Source organism: Leuciscus leuciscus (assembly GCF_965113295.1).
Source record: "Leuciscus leuciscus genome assembly, chromosome: 4".
Taxonomy (NCBI): domain Eukaryota; kingdom Metazoa; phylum Chordata; class Actinopteri; order Cypriniformes; family Leuciscidae; genus Leuciscus; species Leuciscus leuciscus.
This window is the reverse complement of record NC_138728.1, coordinates 35,340,774-35,360,752: the sequence shown is the minus strand read 5'-3', so window position 1 is coordinate 35,360,752 and position 19,979 is coordinate 35,340,774. Positions and strand designations below refer to the sequence as shown.

The 19,979-nt window shown below is 40.3% G+C and overlaps 1 protein-coding gene across 2 annotated transcripts in view; it reads right to left on the bottom strand.

Moving 5' to 3' along the window:
- Nucleotides 1-14,861, bottom strand: part of LOC309497385 (piggyBac transposable element-derived protein 3-like) — a 168,989-nt gene extending 154,128 nt beyond the window's left edge. The window contains exons 1-2 of one of the 2 annotated variants that reach the window (XM_082167644.1): nucleotides 14,744-14,861; nucleotides 14,068-14,213 (exon numbers count right to left, since the gene is read on the bottom strand). In XM_082167644.1, the coding sequence (XP_082023770.1) occupies nucleotides 14,068-14,152 (85 nt within the window). In that variant the 5' untranslated portion in view covers nucleotides 14,153-14,213; nucleotides 14,744-14,861. Of the gene's footprint in view, nucleotides 1-14,067; nucleotides 14,214-14,743 lie in introns of those variants that run through there. The other variant, XM_082167646.1, reaches the window with a different exon arrangement.
- Nucleotides 14,862-19,979: the final 5,118 nt, after the last annotated feature.

The following is a 19,979-nucleotide window of genomic DNA, read 5'->3' as shown; positions in this document are numbered from 1 at the left end:
ATAACAATCTTTTCAATTGTAAATTTTTCAACTTTTATTCGTATCAGACACACAATGTGTAGATAACTATAAAACGTACTCTATTTTGCTCCAAGTTCACCGACCACTTTTATGTATTTCAGGAGGAGTGGATGAATTTACGTGTTGTCTGACTCTGATTCTCTGAATTGTGGTGTATACTAACATGCCCGTATATGCAGTTCATTAAAAAGTTACTGCTCATTTTATTTGCTCACCAAAGACCTTTAAATGTAGAACAAATGCAGACAGCAGCAGTAACTCTATTAAACTGTGTCAGCAGATAAAATGCTTTATTACTCAATCTGGAAGCTGGGGGTTTCGAAATATGACTTGTTTATTGCATATTCAATTAATTACATTTACAATAGTTATGTTCAGGTAAGTTAGTATAATTATATTTTGTTTGTAGACTTTGTAAACTTGTAGAGTTTTCACACCTGAAAGTCCGCACCAATTAAGGTCCGAACCAAAGGTCATGTTTTGATACATTTGGTTCGTTTTGGTTTGGTTTCACATTGCAATTATGCGAGCGCACTAAAGAACTTTACATGACGTACTTGCATCCTGTCGTCATCATCTAATTGGGCTGCATCTTGACATTGATCTGTTTGTAAACGGACGTGCGTCTGACGTCAGCGTGTTGTCAAGTTGGCGGGTAACTTTGACAAGAATGAATGAACAGACGCATATCGTTGCCACTATACTTTTATTTTTATGGCATTGCTCCCTGTAGCACCAACTATACTCGAGGCTAGTTAAAAACCGCCAAATCCGCATTCATTCTTGTCAAAGTTACCCGCCGAATTGACAACACGCTGACGTCAGACGCACGCCCGTTTACAAACCAATCAATGTCAAGATGTCACAGTGTCTGGTGGTTCCCTGGGTTAAACACTAGAGGTCCTCAGTTTTCACGGTGTCTATGCATTCTCACTACAATTCCCATGATCCTGTCTGTCACTGATTGTTCATTGCCTTACAGCTGTTTCTCATCACCTTGTTAGCACTTGTGTATATATACCCTGTCTGTTTCAGTGTTTGTCATGGAGTCCTTGTATATTGTCCCCCACACTTCTGTTGTTATTTTGAGCCTGTTTCTAGTGTTTATCTTTTTGGATTGCCTTTTGGATTATGACCTTTGCCTGGACTGGTTGTGAGTACGGATTACCCTTTAATAAAACACTGCTTTTGGATCTCTAATTCCCTGTGTGTGCATGTCGTGACAGAAGGACTCCGTCATGCAGAGATCCAGCGGTATGGGGTCTCCAAAATCTCCAGCCACTGAGAAGGGGAAGAAGCAGCAGAGGGGGAATTCTCAACCTAAAGAGATTCTTCCTCGTATGAACATCTTCGAGTGTTTTGCACTGTGGGCCCGATTGACTGAGGAAGCTGATTTGAAGAAAGCTTCCACACCCCCTTCAGATCATCCCAGAGAGTCGTTCGAGGGAACCCGGCTGGCAACATTTTCTGGAACCCGCGGAGGTCATAGGAGAGAAGGTACTAGAGGGGAGTCCAGGTATCACTCTCCACCTCGATCCTTCATGGAACCTGAGGTGGTGAGATCCAGCCCAGACTTCCATCCGCCGCCGATCCCATCCAGTCCAGAGCCTGCCTGTCTCTTATCAGAGGCGGCAGAGGAGAAGGAGAGGGAGAGCTTCCTGCACTCCTGACGTTCCCGAACAGCCCGCTGTCTCCCTGGAGGTCGTCCCCGAACAGCCCGCTGTCTTCCTGGAGGTCGTCCCCGAACAGCCCGCTGTCTTCCCGAAGGCTGTCCCAGAACTCCCCATCATCAGTCCTGCCATGGCCAGGAAGGCTGTGTTCCTTTTTTATGTAGTGGCAGTTCTGCAGGCATGGAGGAAGCAGATGAGTTCTGCTGACCCAGAGACTGTTCATGTCACGTCTGCAGATCTAGAGACTGTTCTTGTCAAGCTGGTTGACCCAGAAACGGTTCACGTCTGTTGACCCAGAGACTGTTCAGTCCATGTCTGCCGATTCAGAGACTGTGGTCACGTCTGTTGATCCAGAGAATGCTCAGGTCACGTTTGTTGATCTTGAGACTGTTCATGTTTCTGAGTCAGTTTCAGGATCTTCAGACAAAAGGGATGCTGCCGAGCCGGTGTCTGTTCCTGAGCCGGTGTCTGTTCCCGTGCCTGAGCCGGTGTCTGCTCCGGTGTCTGTTCCTGTGTCTGTTTCTGTTTCTGAGCAGGTATCAGTTCCTAGTCCTGAGCCGGGGTCGGTTCCAGAGCAACCGATGTCTGTTCCTGGGTGGATGCCGGCTCCTGTTCCGTGGCCGCCCGAAGGGAGGTCTCCGCCATGGCCGCCCGAAGGGAAGTCTCCGCCATGGCCGCCCGAGGGGAAGTCTCCGCCATGGCCACCCGAAGGGACGTTTCCGACCTGAAGGATTGTCTCCGCCGTGGCCGCCTAATGGGTCGTTTCCGCCCTGGCCACCTGAAGGGTTGTCTCCGCCGTGGCCGCCTGATGGGTCGTCTTCGCCGTGGTCGCTCGAGGGGACGTCTCCGCCCAGACCGCCCGATGGACTATCTGTTCCGCCCTGGTCGCCTGAAGGGTCGTCTCTGCCCAGGCCGGGGTAATCAGGGGATCAGAGGAAATCTGTTGATTGTCGATGTCGAGTGCCAAATAAGAGATGGACAAGAAAGGTCAAAGCCATCAGGTGCCCAATTTAGAAACGAGCGAAAGATAAAGGTATGCAACTATGTTTTCTCTGTATGATTACGGAATCCATGTCATGAATGAAGGGGCAATATTAATTGGTGGGTATAACTCTTATTTGTTAGCCTTTTTGCTATGATTCTTGCTATGCTTAACAATAATTCGGTTTTAACTCAAACACAAGATCTAATGTCCGCTCGAAGGGGGTCTCGCCCAGGGTGTAATTCAGTGTAGAACCGCCACTGGGTTTCACACCTGTAATTTTGATTCGGACCAAACTGAAAAGTCTGAAAATGTTCTCCAAGTTAAAGGTACAGCGATGGGCAAGAGGTTTGCGCCGGCCTATGCCAACATCTATATGGCAGATTGGGAAGAAACTGTACTCCCTAGGTGCAAATCTCAGCCAACACATTATTGTCGTTACTTAGATGACATTTGGGGGGTCTGGGAAGAGACACAAGAGGACTGGTTGGAGTTTGTTGAGACCTTGAATACGCATCACCCATCTATTCGGGTCAAGTGGGAACTGGAGTTGGAAGGGATTAACTTTCTTGATACCACAGTATACAAAGGATCAGATTTCTTGGAGACCGGGAGACTGGACACCAAGGTTTACTTCAAACCAACGGACACACACGCCTTGCTGCATCGAAGGAGTCATCATGCTACACACGTGTTTAAGGGGATTGTTAACCCTCTGAGGTCTAAGGGGTTTTTGGTGTCCTTGAGATGTTCTGACATGCCCTGACATTTGTGCTTTTTTCAGTTGCTTATAAACATATTAATGGCAAAGGTATAATTACACTCTATTTAGCACAAACAGGGCTACCATAATATGTGAGCAACATGCATGTACATGTTTGTATTTTTGAGAGAATAATGTTTATGCATGGTTATTGAAAAAACTAAAAACTAAAGTTTCTGAAATAAGGCCACAAAACACATACTAAATACGTGTCAATAAGACTTTTGACTAATTGATGTCTTTGCCTAGAGTTTTTTCTTCAAAATGATGTGAAAATCATCCTGCCCTTATCATTCACATAACACAATACATTGATTTAAATCTTGTAAAACACTTTTTGTTTGTAAAGGCAATATGCGCAAGGGGCGTCAACCATTCAACAGCATCATGCATATGTAGTGGTTCACACCTGAGGAGACAATGGGGCCCGCATACTTAATGAGCCATTCATTCAGGTGTGTCACCTATAGCCACAAGAAAGAATGCAAGAGCAATATATATACAGTATATAGGCCTATATATATATATATATATATATGTATATAGGCCTATATATATATATATATATATATATATATATTAGTGGTGGGCCGTTATCGGCGTTAACGTGCTGCGTTAACGCGAGACTCTTATCGCGCGATAAAAAAATATCGCCGTTAATCTATTCTCCAAGTTGGGTTGGGAGATGGCTCTATACTACACAAGCTATGATGACGCAATCTACCCGCGGCCGCGAGGTAAACCCGGCTGCAACGCATATTCGTCGTCATCTTAAGTAAACACGGCTGAAAGTGAAAGCTGGTGAAAAAGATCGGTGCAACATCCATTATTTGGACTTGGTTCGGGTTTAAGCCGTCAGACAAGCAGCAGCAAACTATGTGGGGTAACAGTTCGGTAAGTTAACACACGACTAATCCGTTCTACCACCTCAAATTCAAAACGAAACATGATATCACTGAATACCAGCGCGCGCGTATTATTCCCATTCCAATATTCTCGAGGTCGGACATCCGGGACTTTTACTCCCATAATGCACTGCGCGCGCATAGCAACGCGGCGAAGGGTAAAACAAACAAGCGCCTGCCATTAAGCAACACGAAGCGGAAGACAAACGAGCGCCGAGCTCTTTTCCTTTGGTTGCAAATCATGCCGAAAAACTGTTGTGTTGTTGGTTGCACCAACAACAGCGTAAAAAGGAGTGACCTCTCCTTTTATTTGATTCCTATCGAGGCAACTGAGCCAGAAAGGAGAGAAACATCAAACTGGAGTGTGACGTACGCAAAAGATCAACATGCATCTAGTTTGCACCATAGACTGTAAAAAATAGGTTTGCACCTAACGTTAGCTCAATGACCAAACATGATCTGAATTTATTTTCGACACAACACTTGAAATTAAAAGCTAAAAAATTGCAATGAATTTTGTTTATTCAAACATATAGTCCGGAGGAAAAGCATAGCAAATGGTGTTTCTTGCTCTTATTCTAACGTTACACTGCAGTAACACAGTACCTGCAGATGCTGAGCTGTTAAAAAAATTAAAGGATTCCATATTGCAATGAGGTCGTTTACAACAATTGCTACTAGCACCTCGTGAAATAGAATGTTGTCCCCCATATAAATACATGTTGATTTCTAATGACAAATTTGAAAAACTAGTAGGCTACTTGGGAGGTTAACTGCTACAAAAATGGTAATCCATGTCAAAATACAGATCTTGGAGGTACAAATTGAATCCATAAGGCTTGAGGATACATTAAATGTTTCTGAAAAGAACAGAATATTTTGCTAACAAATATTTTTTTAGCGACAGCTTTCTGTGGTACCTGGTCAATGCAGGCGCTAGGAGACTGTCTATATACTGATAAGACATTATGTAATAGAAGAAGAAGATCTGTATTCATATAACGTTAGCGCCTTTCACTGATATGTAGCTAGTCACAAAGCGCTTTACATGAGTGTTTTATTACATTCACTTCTCACCACCGACATACATTCGCATACACATATATCATTCATTATTAATACAAAGTAGTCCGTTAGTATCCATAACTGACATAATCCACAGCAAAACTTCTGTGAATAGATACCTTTTTGATTTGCCTCGGGCTTGGCCTTCGGTTTGTTTTACCCTTCAAACATGGTTGCTATGCAGGTCACATGATTTGTGACGTAACGCCGACCTCGAGAATATCTTAGTGGTGTAGCACATAATCTCGATTTTAAGAATCGTTGTTGTGTTTCTTTTTAACTGAAAAGACATCAGTTAGACAATATTCTCATTTAAAATTTGGGGTTTCATAAGCTCCAAGCCATAATAAACATTAGACCTACTTAAGTCTCTGCAGCTAGTGTACTTAAATTTTATTTATCTGCAAAATTATGTTGTATACTTACAGTTTTGCACAATATATGTTCTCAACTACATACACCCTTTAAAAAAAAATACATTTAGCAGTTATTTAGCATGGGTCTATGTAATCTGTTCTGAAATGGTTTTATTATAATATACTGTATATCGTTATCGCAAGAGGCTTGCAATGTATATCACAATGTAGATTTTAGGCCATATCGCCCATCCCTAATTGATAGCCTATAGTAGTTGATAATAACATAGACCTACCTAATGTTGCCTACGGACGGTAACAGTACAGTAGTAACCTTTTACAGTCTATGAGTAGAACAGCTTTCTCAAGCAGTTTGTGATGCATTTTGGAAACAGGAGATGAGCCCCTGGTCTAATGCGCCACCTGGCTTGAGAAACCCATTCTCAAAGACTTACTTTTATAGTCATTATTTGGGTAGCATACATATTCTGAATGCCTTCGGCAGAATTAAAATGAGCCATTTTAATCTAGATTAATCTAGATTAATTTCAAAATTAATCTAGATTAAAAAAATTAATCTATGCCCACCTCTAATATATATATATATATATATATATATATATATATATATATATATATATATTCTACCAAATTGGTTCACAGTTGGAAGCATGTCAAATTTTTTTTTTTTTTTTTTTTTTCACAAATTTTGCTTGCAAATTGTATAATATCCAAGGAAAACATGTCTATTAATTGTGCAGTTAATTCTCATACTGTCTTTTCAGTTTTGGAATATGTATCCTCTCCCCAAATTTGTCAATAATAAAACACAATAAAAATTATTTAAAGAAAATGCTTATATTTACCTTTTAAAATTTGTTTACATCTACCTTGTAAATATATATATTTTTTTATTAAAAAGGTTACAATTACAACAACAATTGAAGTGTAATCTTTCTTTGTAAAAACTAAAGTATACATTTTATCATACATATTTCAAAGTTAAGGATTCATTACTTCGAATATAGCCTACATTGACAAAACATAACATATTAGCAAAAATTGGCAAACAAAAGCTTATTTGAGGTGGCAGATATTTTACAGTAAAAATGTGTAATCTACCCAAAACTAATCAACGAAATGTTGTCTTTCATTTGTCTGTAACATAGGTCTTTCGTTTTTATTATAAGGAATATAAATGTTAATTTGCAGTTTAATACGTTGCTTATACAAATAAATTTTATTTCAACATATTTCAATCGATTTTACTCAGTATAGCAAAATAGTTTGCTAAAAGCAGATCATTCATTCACACACAGAAACGCAATTCAAATTTAAACCGTCTTTTTGCGAGTTGTGGTAAACAAGCGCATCTCTGCGTTCATTCATTCACACAGAAACGCGATTTACTTGAGAATGAAAAAAAAAAACGTACTACATTATTCCATCCGTTGCTCCTCGAAATACCAGCACTTCTGAGGTAAGTTTTCCATTATTATTATTCCTCACAGCGCTGCGAGACAGTGTAGACAAGTACACTTATCTGTATAAACTTGATGTGTTTTCTCGAGCTGATATGTGGGCGTTCACAGTTTGTATGGGATCGTCTCAGTCATTTGCGTTTGAATAGCGCGCGCTCTCCGTGGGCGGGGCCGATTAAAACGTAATGAGATGAGATGAGCTCGACTGGAATCGCTCTCTTTTAATACAGATTTCACAAGATGAGAATATTTGTTTTTTATATAAATTACTTCATTTAAAAGAAGAGAATTCAAGCTTCATGCCTGTGTGTCTGTATGCCTGTTTGACTGAGTATTCGCTGAGTTATTGTTAATTTTCGGACGCGTTTCAGAATGGACTTCACTGGCAGAGAGAAGGCAGAACTCGCTTCGTGTTTATTTTTCTTTATTTGGCAAAAAGCACAACACTTTGTTTTTATTGTGAGTATACACAAAAATAATACACATTTAACAGAATCGATTGATGTATGAAACTCCTATGGAAAATCAAAGTCAACAGAGTATTTATGAGTTTCTTTTACATTGATAAAAAAAAAGCGAGCTGGTATTGTAGACCTCAGGGGGTTAAAGCGCAGCTGTTAAGGTTCAGGAGGATCTGCACCAGGGAGGAGGATAGGGCGGAGGCAGCTAACATTCTGATAAAGGCCCTGAGGAGAAGAGGATATTCTCGGCATTTCTTAAGGATGGCAGGAAAGGAGGAGAGAGGGATGGGAAAAGAGAGGACAGTGGTCCCGCGCAGAAGAGTGCTTCTTTTTGTATTGACGTTTTCTGGTACAGCCAAAAGTTTAGCTCGGGGGATTAAAAGGAATTACGAGAGGCTGTCTCTTGACAAGGCATTGGGGACACGGTGTAGGATGGTGGCTGCCTTTAAGAAAGGCAAAAATCTACAGGAATTGCTGGTCCACAGTAGGTTACGTCCAGCTAACCAAAAAGGCCCAACAAAAACAGGGGAGACATTGTTGAGGGGAAAACACAGAGGGGTTTATAGGATTCCTGAGACCATCCCCCTCAATCAGAGGAACTGCATCTACCTGATTAAATGTGACTTATGTGGGAAAAGATAAGTGGGAGAAACAGGTAACTCAATACTGACCAGGATGTGGGGTCATAGACAGACGGTGAAAAAAGGTACGCAGAGGAAAAGCCACATGGTACCACACTTCCAGAGACATGGGATTGAGAATATGAAAATTTGTGGATTGGAACACAACCCAGACTGGAATAAGAAGGATAGATTGAAGAGGGAAAGATACTGGATCTCTAAGTTGGATACCTGGTTCCCCAAAGGGTTGAACATAAGATTCTAAATAAAATTAATTACAAACTGTAGGGCTGGTTTTTTCTTTTTTCTTCTTTACCTAAGGATTGGTTAGGAGGGGCATTACTTTTGAACTACCCGGGTGGGGCTATATTTCTTAACAACTTTTAGCCTACCCCTCACAGGAGGATATTTTTATTGGGACTATCCCTGTAACTGCACAGGCACTAAAACCTACCCCTTACAGGAGAATAGGGTTATTTTCCTTTACGTACCCTTTAAACCCACCCCGCCTTAGGGTATTTTTTATTTGGGATTATCCCTGTAATTGCACAGGCACTAAAACCTACCCCTTACAGGGGGATAGGGCTAGATTCCTTAAATTACCTTGAACTTACCCCTTATAGGGGTGCATTTTCATTGGGGTTATCCTTGTAACTGCACAGGCACTAAAACCTACCCCTTACAGGGGAGTAGGGCTAGATTCCTTAACTTACCCCTTATAGGGGTGTATTTTCATTGGGGTTATCCTTGTAACTGCACAGGCACCAAAACCTACCCCTTACAGGGGAATATGGCTAGATTCCTTAACTTACCCCTTGTAGGGGTATTTTCATTGGGGTTATCCCTGTAACTGCATAGACACTAAAACCTACCCCTTACAGGGGGATAGGGCTATATTCTTTAACATACTTCACATGCGGATGGCACAGTGGTTAGTCTGGGTTGGGTAGGAACAGGGGGACCCGGGTTCGAGACCAGTGATGGAATAAAATGTTTTTTAGTAAGGAGGTATTGGATATTTGGATACAGTATATGGAGGGATTAGGTTAATGGATCTGGAGGAGTGATATGGTGGAGTGGTTAGCACCCATGGATTGGGGGCAAAGGGACCCGGGTTCGAGACCAGTGATGGAATAAAATATTTTTTAGTAAGGAGGTATTGGATATATGGAGAGATTAGGTTAATGGATCGGGAGGAGTGATATGGTGGAGTGGTTAGCACCCATGGATTGGGGACAAAGGGTACTCAGGTTCGAGACCAGTGATGTAATATGTTATTTTTAATAAGTGAGTTAATTGGTCTATGGAGGGAATAGTATAATGAATTTGGATTCATGTTAATAGTGGAGTAGGAGGTTAGGTGAAGAGAACAGGTGACACCAAGATGGTAACCTAAAAAATTCGAGAGAGAAGTAATGAAAAATAGATGGCTTTGGGATAGGGAAAAACGATAAAATAATGAAAAAACAATGGATTGTTGAGGGATCGCTGGAGCACCTGTGATGGTGGTTAATGAGGTTACCAGGAGTGGGATAGCAGGTGCCGTTTAAGAGGTAGTAAGGGGAAGGAGGGAAGTGTTAAGGTTTATGCTGCCTTACGGTTGCACTTTGGTAAGTGTGATGTCTGTTAGGCTTTGAGGAAGTTACAACGACTCCCCCCTTACTCAAACATTTGCTTAAGAAGGTTTGGAATAGGGAGACCGAGGAAGTGCACGGGCCTACGCATGTCTGGTTCTACCCCTTCTCTGTGGTTGACACTTTTCCTATCGTCCGTCTTGGTGTGAGGCCTTTTTGGATTGGTTCTAGCACTGTTACGTTTATTATGGGATTGGGTAGGTTCGGGTTCGCCTTAGTCGCTTAACCTGCGAAGGGATGTTAAGTTTTCTTAAAAGACTGGATGTATTTATAAGATTAGGTGTATTTAAAACCCCAGTTGGTTTTAGTTATAACTTAAAACAGATTATTGAAATTATGCCATCAGTCCTTGGGTATTGAGGGTCTGTGATTTTAAGTAGGGTGTGTTCATACCGTGGGATCTTCGGGCTATTTAGATACCGTCTAGTTTTGTTCCTAGTCTCCCAAAACTGGTGGTGTGAGAGAAATATTTGAGACACTTCGTCAGTGGTGGACCTCAGGATCCTCAAGTGTTTCGGCGCCTTAAACCACCAGACACTCTCCCCTGAGGCGGCCCGCTTGGGGTGATCAATTCCCAGCGAGTGTCTCATAGCCAATTCCTAATTTAGAATATTAACAGAATCTCAATGGATGAGGGTTGGATTCTGTGTCAAGTTTTGAGGATTAACTTTTTTTGCTTCCTTGCGTTACGATCGTCAATCATTTTAGTATCAGTATGTCAGAGGTGTTGGAGTGCTAAAGCCCGAAGGTACAGGGGGGCTGGATACTTACCACCCTCCCAAGTGACCCTTTGTTATCACCGTTAGGTTACCCAGGTCACCCGAAGAGAGTCTGCAGTCTATTGGTCTCATCTTGGGGTATACTCTGTGTACAGAGCCGGGAATCGTTGGATCCCAAGGGGCCCTCCAGCAACTGACCCCCCGAGAACCCCCGACTCCCTTACCCAAGTCAGTTAAAACCTCTAACCGGTTCCAGATTCCTCAGACTGACTTTGTTTTGGATCCCCACCACGGAAACCTCCAGGGCCTCCCTTAGCCTCAACCCAGCAGGTCCCAGATACCAGAGGAGCCCGAAACTATCGTTTAGCCCCTCCTAGTCAGTACCAGAGACCCGACAAGGAAGCCCGAGAGGCCCCTGCGGGCATCCCTAGGACCCCCCGTCCACCATATTAAAAGCTTGTAGAATAGTACTTTCTTGTAGTGTCTTTATGTTCCTCTTGCCCCATTTAATGGCAATTTGCCATGCCTCTTCCCATCTTACCCTGGAAGTTGAGAGAATGGTATCTTCTGTGGTTTTTAAGGTCTCCTGATAGTGGTCCCTCAATATATCGAGACCCACGTAGAGCCAGTTTCTCGCGTTGGCGTAGATCGATAAATCCGTAGTGGGATTGTGTTTGCTCATGGCTGGTTTTATTGCCCTGGTTAGGTCATCCGCCACTCGATGATAAAATAATGATGAAAAAACAATGGATTGTTGAGGGATCGCTGGAGCACCTGTGATGGTGGTTAATGAGGTTACCAGGAGTGGGATAGCAGGTGCAGTTTAAGAGGTAGTAAGGGGAAGGAGGGAAGTGTTAAGGTTTATGCTGCCTTACGGTTGCACTTTGGTAAGTGTGATGTCTGTTAGGGTTAGGGTTAGGGTTAGTATTTACTTAGAGGTGACGGTTGGTAGAAGCTTGGTGCTTCGGTACCCGCCAATCTGAACCTCGTGACACAGGCCCTTTTCGGGTACCCCGGGATACCTTGCGGTGTTAACGAAGGGGTTACTTGTAGAGGGAGGTCGGTATCCAACCCCTCTGGGTCCACTTGGACAGCACGCAGAGACGGTGGCCTTGGGTTGATAAGGCCGTAACTGGTAGGGATGGGGAAATGAAGCCTCATGAATCACTGAGGCTTTCCCCTAACTGTTCCGGGAAAAGATTCAAAGCTTCGAAAGTGTCGAGAACAGCGCCGAGAGCAGCGCCATCTGGTGCTTATTTAAAATAAAGCAGCCAGAAGCCTGTGTTAGAAGCTCTGGCAGATGAAGCAACCACAACGCACTCCATAGTTTCAATGTTATGTGTACAAATAAAAACCTTACATGTTTGTGTTTGATTTGTTCATTAAATAAATTATTTTACCCATTAAAGTGTGACAATTAAAATGAGCTTATATGATTCAATAAGATCTAATGTAGGCTCTCTCTCTCTCTCTCTACACACACACACACAATGAATAAGGACATTGTCTGATAGGATCATCTGTTATTAAATGTGCTTATGACACTTGTTACTGATAGTGCTTAATCAACTGTAGGAAAGACAGAAAGTTGATAAAGTTTTTAATTATTTTTATATTTTTGGATGTTGCCATTGCTCTAAATAAAAACCCTTCACCAAACACCAACACCCCTCTCCCCTAATCCCACCCTAAACCCCAATACCAACACCAAATTACCTAAAATCACCAAAAAGTGCAAAGATTTTACAAAAACAAAAAGACACAACAACAAAAAATAATAGCCTAAGTAGCGAAAAATTAATTTTGCTTATTTAAATGTAATATATTGTTTAACTTTCAAAGTAGGCTACAGCACTCTCCTCACAAACACATCAACCAGACTGAGGCAACGACTCGTTAAATACGATCTGGAGTTCGAGCCTTCTGACACCCAAAGCGAAACGCGCACGTGACTGGAGAGAAAGTGAGGCTTCGTTTGTCATCGATCACGTGACTCTAGTAAACCAATACACACCCCGAAACGGGGCTTCACTAAAAAATTTTTTCGCTTGTGTGATACGCGCATCGAAGCTTCAGTGTCATATGTAACATCACTAGTAACTGGTTCCCAATCTTCTATCGATGGTTAACATCAGAGGGTTAGATAGGATGTGGAGGTTGTAGTGGATGGGGGGTACCTTGTAATTACCTTGTGTTTTATTTATGGTTCTTGTGAGCCACCTAAAGTTTGTATTTACTTTATTGGAGTAGAGTATTTAATGGTAATTAGTTTATTGAGACCTTGTATGGTAAGATTTAGAGGTTGATTGGAACACACACCCAGGATTGATCCCCTTGGGTGGGCCGCCTCAGAGGAGGGTGTATGGTGTTTAAAGAGCCGAAACACCTGAGGATCCTGAGGTACACCACTGAAGATGTGTTCCTTGGAGGAATAGGGTTAGATGGTTATATGATCAGCCTGGGTTCTTTCATTGATGGTAGGACTGTTCCCCTTAAGGGAATTGGGACTAATGTTGGAACATACCTAAACCTACCCCTCACAAGAGGGAGGTTTTATTGATATAGGTTTGAGCTGTCTCTGTTCTTAAAGCAATCATGGGGAGGGGATTTAGGTAGACGTAGAATAAATCGGACTGTGGGTTGTTGTTTAGGTGTATCAGCCTCAGCAAAAACATGCGCCGGCCAGTGCCTTCCTGCGTCCTCCTTAGGGAGACGTTGACTTCCACAAACAAAAAAAGGGTCCGCTCGAAGGGGGTCTCGCCCAGGGTGTAATTCAATGTAGAACCGCCACTGGGTTTCACACCTGTAATTTTGATTCGGACCAAACTGAAAAGTCTGAAAATCCGGACCAAACAAGGTAAGTGTGAAAGGGCCCTTAGTGTTTTTGAGGCTTTGAATATTGATAACTTCTATGTGCATCACATAAAACAGTGAAAAATATAAAACAGCATTTACTGCATTTCTTTGTAATATAAGAAGCATTTATAGACCACTGTTTTCAATCACTCTGGAAATAAAGTCACGGTTTGATACAACGAGTGCTTTTGAGAGGGGGGAAAGAAAGTCTTATAGATTACAAATATAAAGTTTATAAGTCAGATTTATTGGATTTCTTTAATACTGTCGCACAATTAAGTGATAAATCAATGGATTTCATTGTTTTCAGTTCAGAAGTAGATATTGTTTTTATGTTATATCTGTATTTTTCCAATTTAATGAGTAACAAAAACTGTTAATATTTGTCTGGTCGTGTGATCTGAACATGTCTGTCCCGCGCCATGTGATATAAAACCAATTTAATGTTGACACAAAAACATCTATCATTTCTGTAGAGCTGGACATTTTAATAAGGATCAAAAGACTGATTTCCGCTTTGAGAATGAAACCAACCTGTTTGTTCCTCAGTATCTTCATGTTTCACTCTGAATGTTTCTTCAATCTTCAAGTCTTCACTCTCCTCTTTAATAAATGCCATCTTTATAATAGTGTCACGTGGATGTCAGTCGCTTCACCAGGAGTTTTTCTGTGTGTTTGTCCTGTTTAAGATGAGAATAATTAACAGAAAGAAAAATAAATCCACACTAAATCTCTGTGTGTGTCTAAATCAGCTCTAGTTCAGTAGTTCAGCGAACTGGTAAGAGTCAGTCAGAGTGAGAGTTAAATGGACTTAAATCACAATATTAGACCAAAAAAAAAAAATCTAAATATTTAATAAAAGAACACAAATTATATTGATCGTTTATATTTAGGTATTTATGATTTATATTTGGTATTTAAATGATTTGTAGATTACAGTGTTTTGAATTGAGCGCTTTGAATCACTGAATCATTTTCAGAAAGAACTGGTTCAATAATTAACACAGATTTTTGAGTTTAAACTCAGTTTCTCTCATCAGTTTACAACAACTTTTCTGTTACTCTTGCTTTACTCACACAAAACAATGTTAAAGTATTACAATGTTGAACTTAATAATAAATAAGCCATTTAACATCTTTTGTAAAAACTTTAAAATTGCATGAAGGGGTTGAATTGATTGAAATGCTTTAAATGGTTTAAAACACAAACCTTCTTCAGTCCAATCACAAGAGATGCAGGTCGCGGCGCAGACTTATGACATCACATCACCAGACCAAAATAAAAGTCCTGTTCTCACACTGCTGTCTAAAATCTTCTTCTTCTTCTTGTAGGATTCCGGCAGTGTAGACGCTGCTGAGCGTATTACTGCCCTCCACAGGTCAAAGTTTGAACTAAATTCTTACATACAGTCCTGTATCATGCAAGAACTGAAGAACTGCCTCGGAGATTATGCTCGTCACTGTGACCAAACAAAGAGAAAAGAGAAAAAGCCTTAACTCCAAGTCCTACCAGTTTAATAAAGAATATATTTCTTTCTGCCCTATACTTTCTACATTCTAGGAAAACATGTCCTACAGTCTCAAGACTCCCACATTCACACAAGCCAGAAACATGCTTTCCTACAATGCACAAAGAAGAATTTAACCCACAGTGCCCCAACCTCAATCACAAAAATCACAAAAGCCCAATAATAAAATACATGTCAGAGAAATGTAGTGTTGAATTCTTGGAGAAATACATATTGAAGAAGTATACTGTCCAATGATGTGATGAAAATATTAAGAACTACTAATGAAAGATGGTGAGATGTTATGTAAAAGGCCAATGGTAATAATCATTTATACCAGATTTAAATTACATTAAAAAAAATGCATATAGTGAAAAATGTGATTGAGTAAAGGGTTAATTAGAGAGTGTGAACTCATAAATCAGTGTTCATATGTCAGTTTTGAAATACATAGTTAGTGTAGTGTGTTTATATTCAGTGGATATATATTCATTTGTTTTTAAAATACCTAAAAAGGGTATATAATGTCTAAAATTGTGATCTTTCAAGAATAAATAGTGTGAGTTGCTGCCTATGCAGTGATTCAAATCGCTCACTGATGAGTGAACAAAGACACAATTCACTCCAGCTGCAATCCATAGAAAACTGCAGTTTCTCTAAAAAATAATCACATTTAATTAATTCACTAATTATTTTACAGGCTACTGTAAGCAGTATTTCAGATTAAAACAGAGACCAGGGGTCTAATTTATAAAACTGTGCATTTAAAAAATCTTCTCATCTTGATGTTTCACATATTCATGTTTCTTCATGTAAATGATGTAAGCAGTTATAGGAACTTTCACCAGCTCTAATCCAATCAGCTCAACTATAGCAGTGATTATCATAGACATCAGGAAGAGTCACACCTTCATCTATTCATTCACACTAAACTCAGCTATTGATCAGCATCAACAACGACACCAATTACAGTAATGAGACAGAAGCAGCAAGAGCCATTAAAGACAAAAGCTGAAAAGCCTCACAATTTACATTAGTATTCACACACACCTAAAGCAAAGGAGATTCATTTTAAACATTAACTCTATGTACTTGATACTGAGGAACAAACAGGTTGGTTTCATTGTCAAAGTTGAACTCTGTCATTTGATGCTTATAAAAATGTCCAGCTCTACAGAAATGAATGATATTTTTGATGAATGTCATAAGAGTGTCCTAATTAAGGTGGTTTTATTTATTTGGGTCGCCTCATATGGAGAGACATGTTGAGATCACATGATAAATACTAATGCTGCCTTTAATCGGAGAAGATCCCACTTCCAAGTTGGACATTCGATTACGACACATTAATAAAAATAATACAGAAGTAACCCAAACTAAATATTATGTGCAACATTAAAACCAAATCAACATCTGAGTGAAAAATAATGGCAATTTCTATCATTTATTTATGCATCAGTATCTAACAAAAACATTAATTTAGCATAAACCGTGAAATGTGAGTGATCAAATGTTACAGTTGTCGCTAAACTCTTCTGTACAAATCCTCTTAATTTTATTTAAAAACCCAAGTTTTGTGTGTTCTAATTATTTACATGAATCACATTATTCACAGATAGACAGTAGATATTATATATCTGTCTGATGCAACCTACACAGTGCATAACTTAAATGAGACAGGACAACTGAACACTGAAAACAAAAGAACTTAGGGTTCGTTTACATGACAACGACATGCATAAAACAGAGAAGTTCTTCCTTTGAGTTTTCCGCGTACAGGCGACACCATTGTCAAAACGATCCACTTTCACACGGATCTGTGAAAATGACTAAAACCCCCTGTATTCTGCTGCCAGGCCATTAGATAGAGATTAAACACTATAGACTGAACACGTAATATGTGTGTGCATGATGTCATCGTGTTCAGAGATTCACGTTTTTGTTGTTTACATGGAGACCGTTTTCAAAAACTTGCACTTTGAAACCCGGTTTCAAAACTTTGCGTTTTCAGGCACCCAAAACGCCATTGTCGTGTAAACGAAAGGCCAAAACGTGTAAAAAGTTTTACGTTTTTAGTTAAAAAAATGATGTCGTGTAAACAGCCCCTTAAAAAGGTATTGGGCAAATACCTAGGTTCATAGGCAAGGCTCATGTAGGCATATATAATCAAAATAAAAGAAAATGATTGTGGAATGGTGAAGTGCTTGTGAACTGGGGAGCTGACATTTTATTTTGTGGGTATTTAATAGGCAAATTAGGTAATTTATGACACACAGCTGAAGGAAAGAACTAATCATATTTGTAACCAAGGAGAAGTGGGAGTCCCAGAATAATAAAACTAATAGAACATTCATGATACATTACACTCCACTCCGGAGAGACGCGACCTTGAGCCGTGACAGAGAAGATGAGGGAGGTCGAGGAGATGGTGAAAGGATAGTGGAACGACGAGACCCCGGCGGAGTCGAGGGAGGGAGGAGCCTAGGTGTAGATGTGGCTGGTGACATCCGGGCGACGACCGACGGAGGCGAAGCCGATGGTACTGAGCGACTTCGCTGGCACTGAAGACCTAACAGCCCATAGTCCTGTTACTATGAATTATAGAAGGTTGTAGTACTACTACCATCCTCTGGGGGCTCTAAGCTGCTCTCCTCCTCTAGATTAAATCCAGGTGAAGTAGTAGAGGAAGGGAGATTGTTTGGATAGGAGGAAGCAAGGCTTTCTACACGGGCTATTAGCAATACTAAGAGTCCGGATTGAGAACATTTGTGTTTCAAATAGTGGTGGTGAAATGAAGCTTTGTGAAGCACCGGGGCTTTCCCCCTCGACTGTATCGTAAAATGGTTCATTACTCAAAGCTTTTCAACATGTTGCACACTAACAACATCTTGTGGTCAAAAGGAGGAAAAGCTGCCTTTCTGTTCCAGAAGTGTTTTTATTTTTATTTTTCATTTAATAAATCACTTTGTGCTCTGTAAACCACAACACAATACAATTAATCCTCATAATTCATGTGTTAGTGTTGATGTAGTTCTTACACAATGTATTACAAACACTGTGTGAATGAATTTATGAAAAAAAACAATAATAAATGGGACTAATTAACAGAAACAGTTCTTATGAATCTGCTTTGATCAACAAATGCAGCCTTAAGGCACTTTCACACCGGATGCGTAATGAAAAAGCGAATAGTTCGTGTGAGAATAGTTCGCGTCAAAACCATTCACATCAGCCGCGACGCGAATTTGCGACGTCTGTGACGTTCAGAGCTTCAACATTCCAAAACTTTCGCACCAACAGCTGAGAAAACATGGACACTTCATCATCATCATCATCATCCAGTGAAGACGAGCTTTTCATTTTCTTTAAAAGACAGAAAAGAAGGTTTTGGGTGCACCCAATCTTAAAGAACAGAGAGTCTGAAGGGGATTATGCTAATGTCCACTTTTAGTTTCCTTTTCCTCTCTCCTTTTTCTCACATAGGTGTCCCTGAGGTTTTTCCAGGTTTTTTTTTGCGTCTTCAACTAATCACAGTGCGTTTTGTAATGTCAATACACATTATATGTAACACACGAAGTAACAAGTTAAAATCATTCGACTAGAAACTGTAGATATCACACAAAGAATGTATAGTATACTAAAAGCAGCCATAAATAGTCTCACTACATTTTGTTACATGTTAAAAGTAAACACGGTCTCTGTCTCTATCTTTGACGATAATAGTTTTAGCTTTCTATCCCAGTAGTTTAGCTTGCTAGCCTACACAGCACAGGACTATACAACGACTAAAACTATCATACAACATACTCACAGTCATGATAACCTAGTTGGTTGGCAATGCTACGCCACACATTGTCTTTCAAATCGTTGTCCTTGTAGTATGTGATTGGCTGAAGCCTTTTCTGTCGCCGCAAAAGTAAAAAAAAAAAAAAAACGGCATCGAAGCGAAAAAAATAAAAGTTGTTTTTTCGCCGCAGCACATTCGCGTTCGGTGTGGAAGCACTCATTACACAAACAGCTGATCAAAAAATAAAACCATTGCGCGAATTATTCGTGCGTCAAAATCGCGTCCAGTGTGAAAGGACCTTTATTCACATAAACTTTAGCCTCAGTCCTAATCCTACGAGTTCATAGGCAAGGCTCATGTAGGCATATATAATCAAAATAAAAGAAAATGATTGTGGAATGGTGAAGTGCTTGTGAACTGGGGAGCTGACATTTTATTTTGTGGGTATTTAATAAAATAAATATTTTTATTAAGGAACAGGACTTGTTCAACAGTGTGAGGGCTAAGTCTATTTCTTTTTTTATTTACTACTGCCGAAGGGCATGACACTCGAAACCTGCTCAAGGGGTTCGCGCTATTTTTTAATCTGAACACGAAGCAGTCACATGACTGTGTGTGGAAACGAAGCTTCGGACATCACAGATCACGTGGTTATGGCAAAACGAATCAAGCTCCGATACACTGCTTCAATGAGAGATGTTTTTTTATTTTTATACAAGCTTCGAAGCCTTGGTGCCGAACATCACATCACTAGTTTCAAACTCAATCATTAAGGACTCTTTTGTATTAGTAGTTTGAATACTACTAATACTCTCACTGAAGGGACATCACATCCTAAAGTGGATTTGGGACTGAGCACTCAGGAAAAAAGTGTTCGTGTGGGAGCACATAGTGGATGGTTATCAATTGGACTATCGTTTGTCATTTATGGAACTGTATATCATCATCATCATCATCATCTACACAAAGTACAACAGACATTTTCCCAAGGACACATCTCAATAGACAATGGTCAGATAAGGTTTTTCTTTTCATCCATTATTCTCATCTGAAACTATGCTGTTTGCTTTTATGTCAGCGGGATTCATTCATACGGGTTTATAAGGCTGTTGATTGTTATTGCTGTTTTCTTTATCATACCTCATTTATAG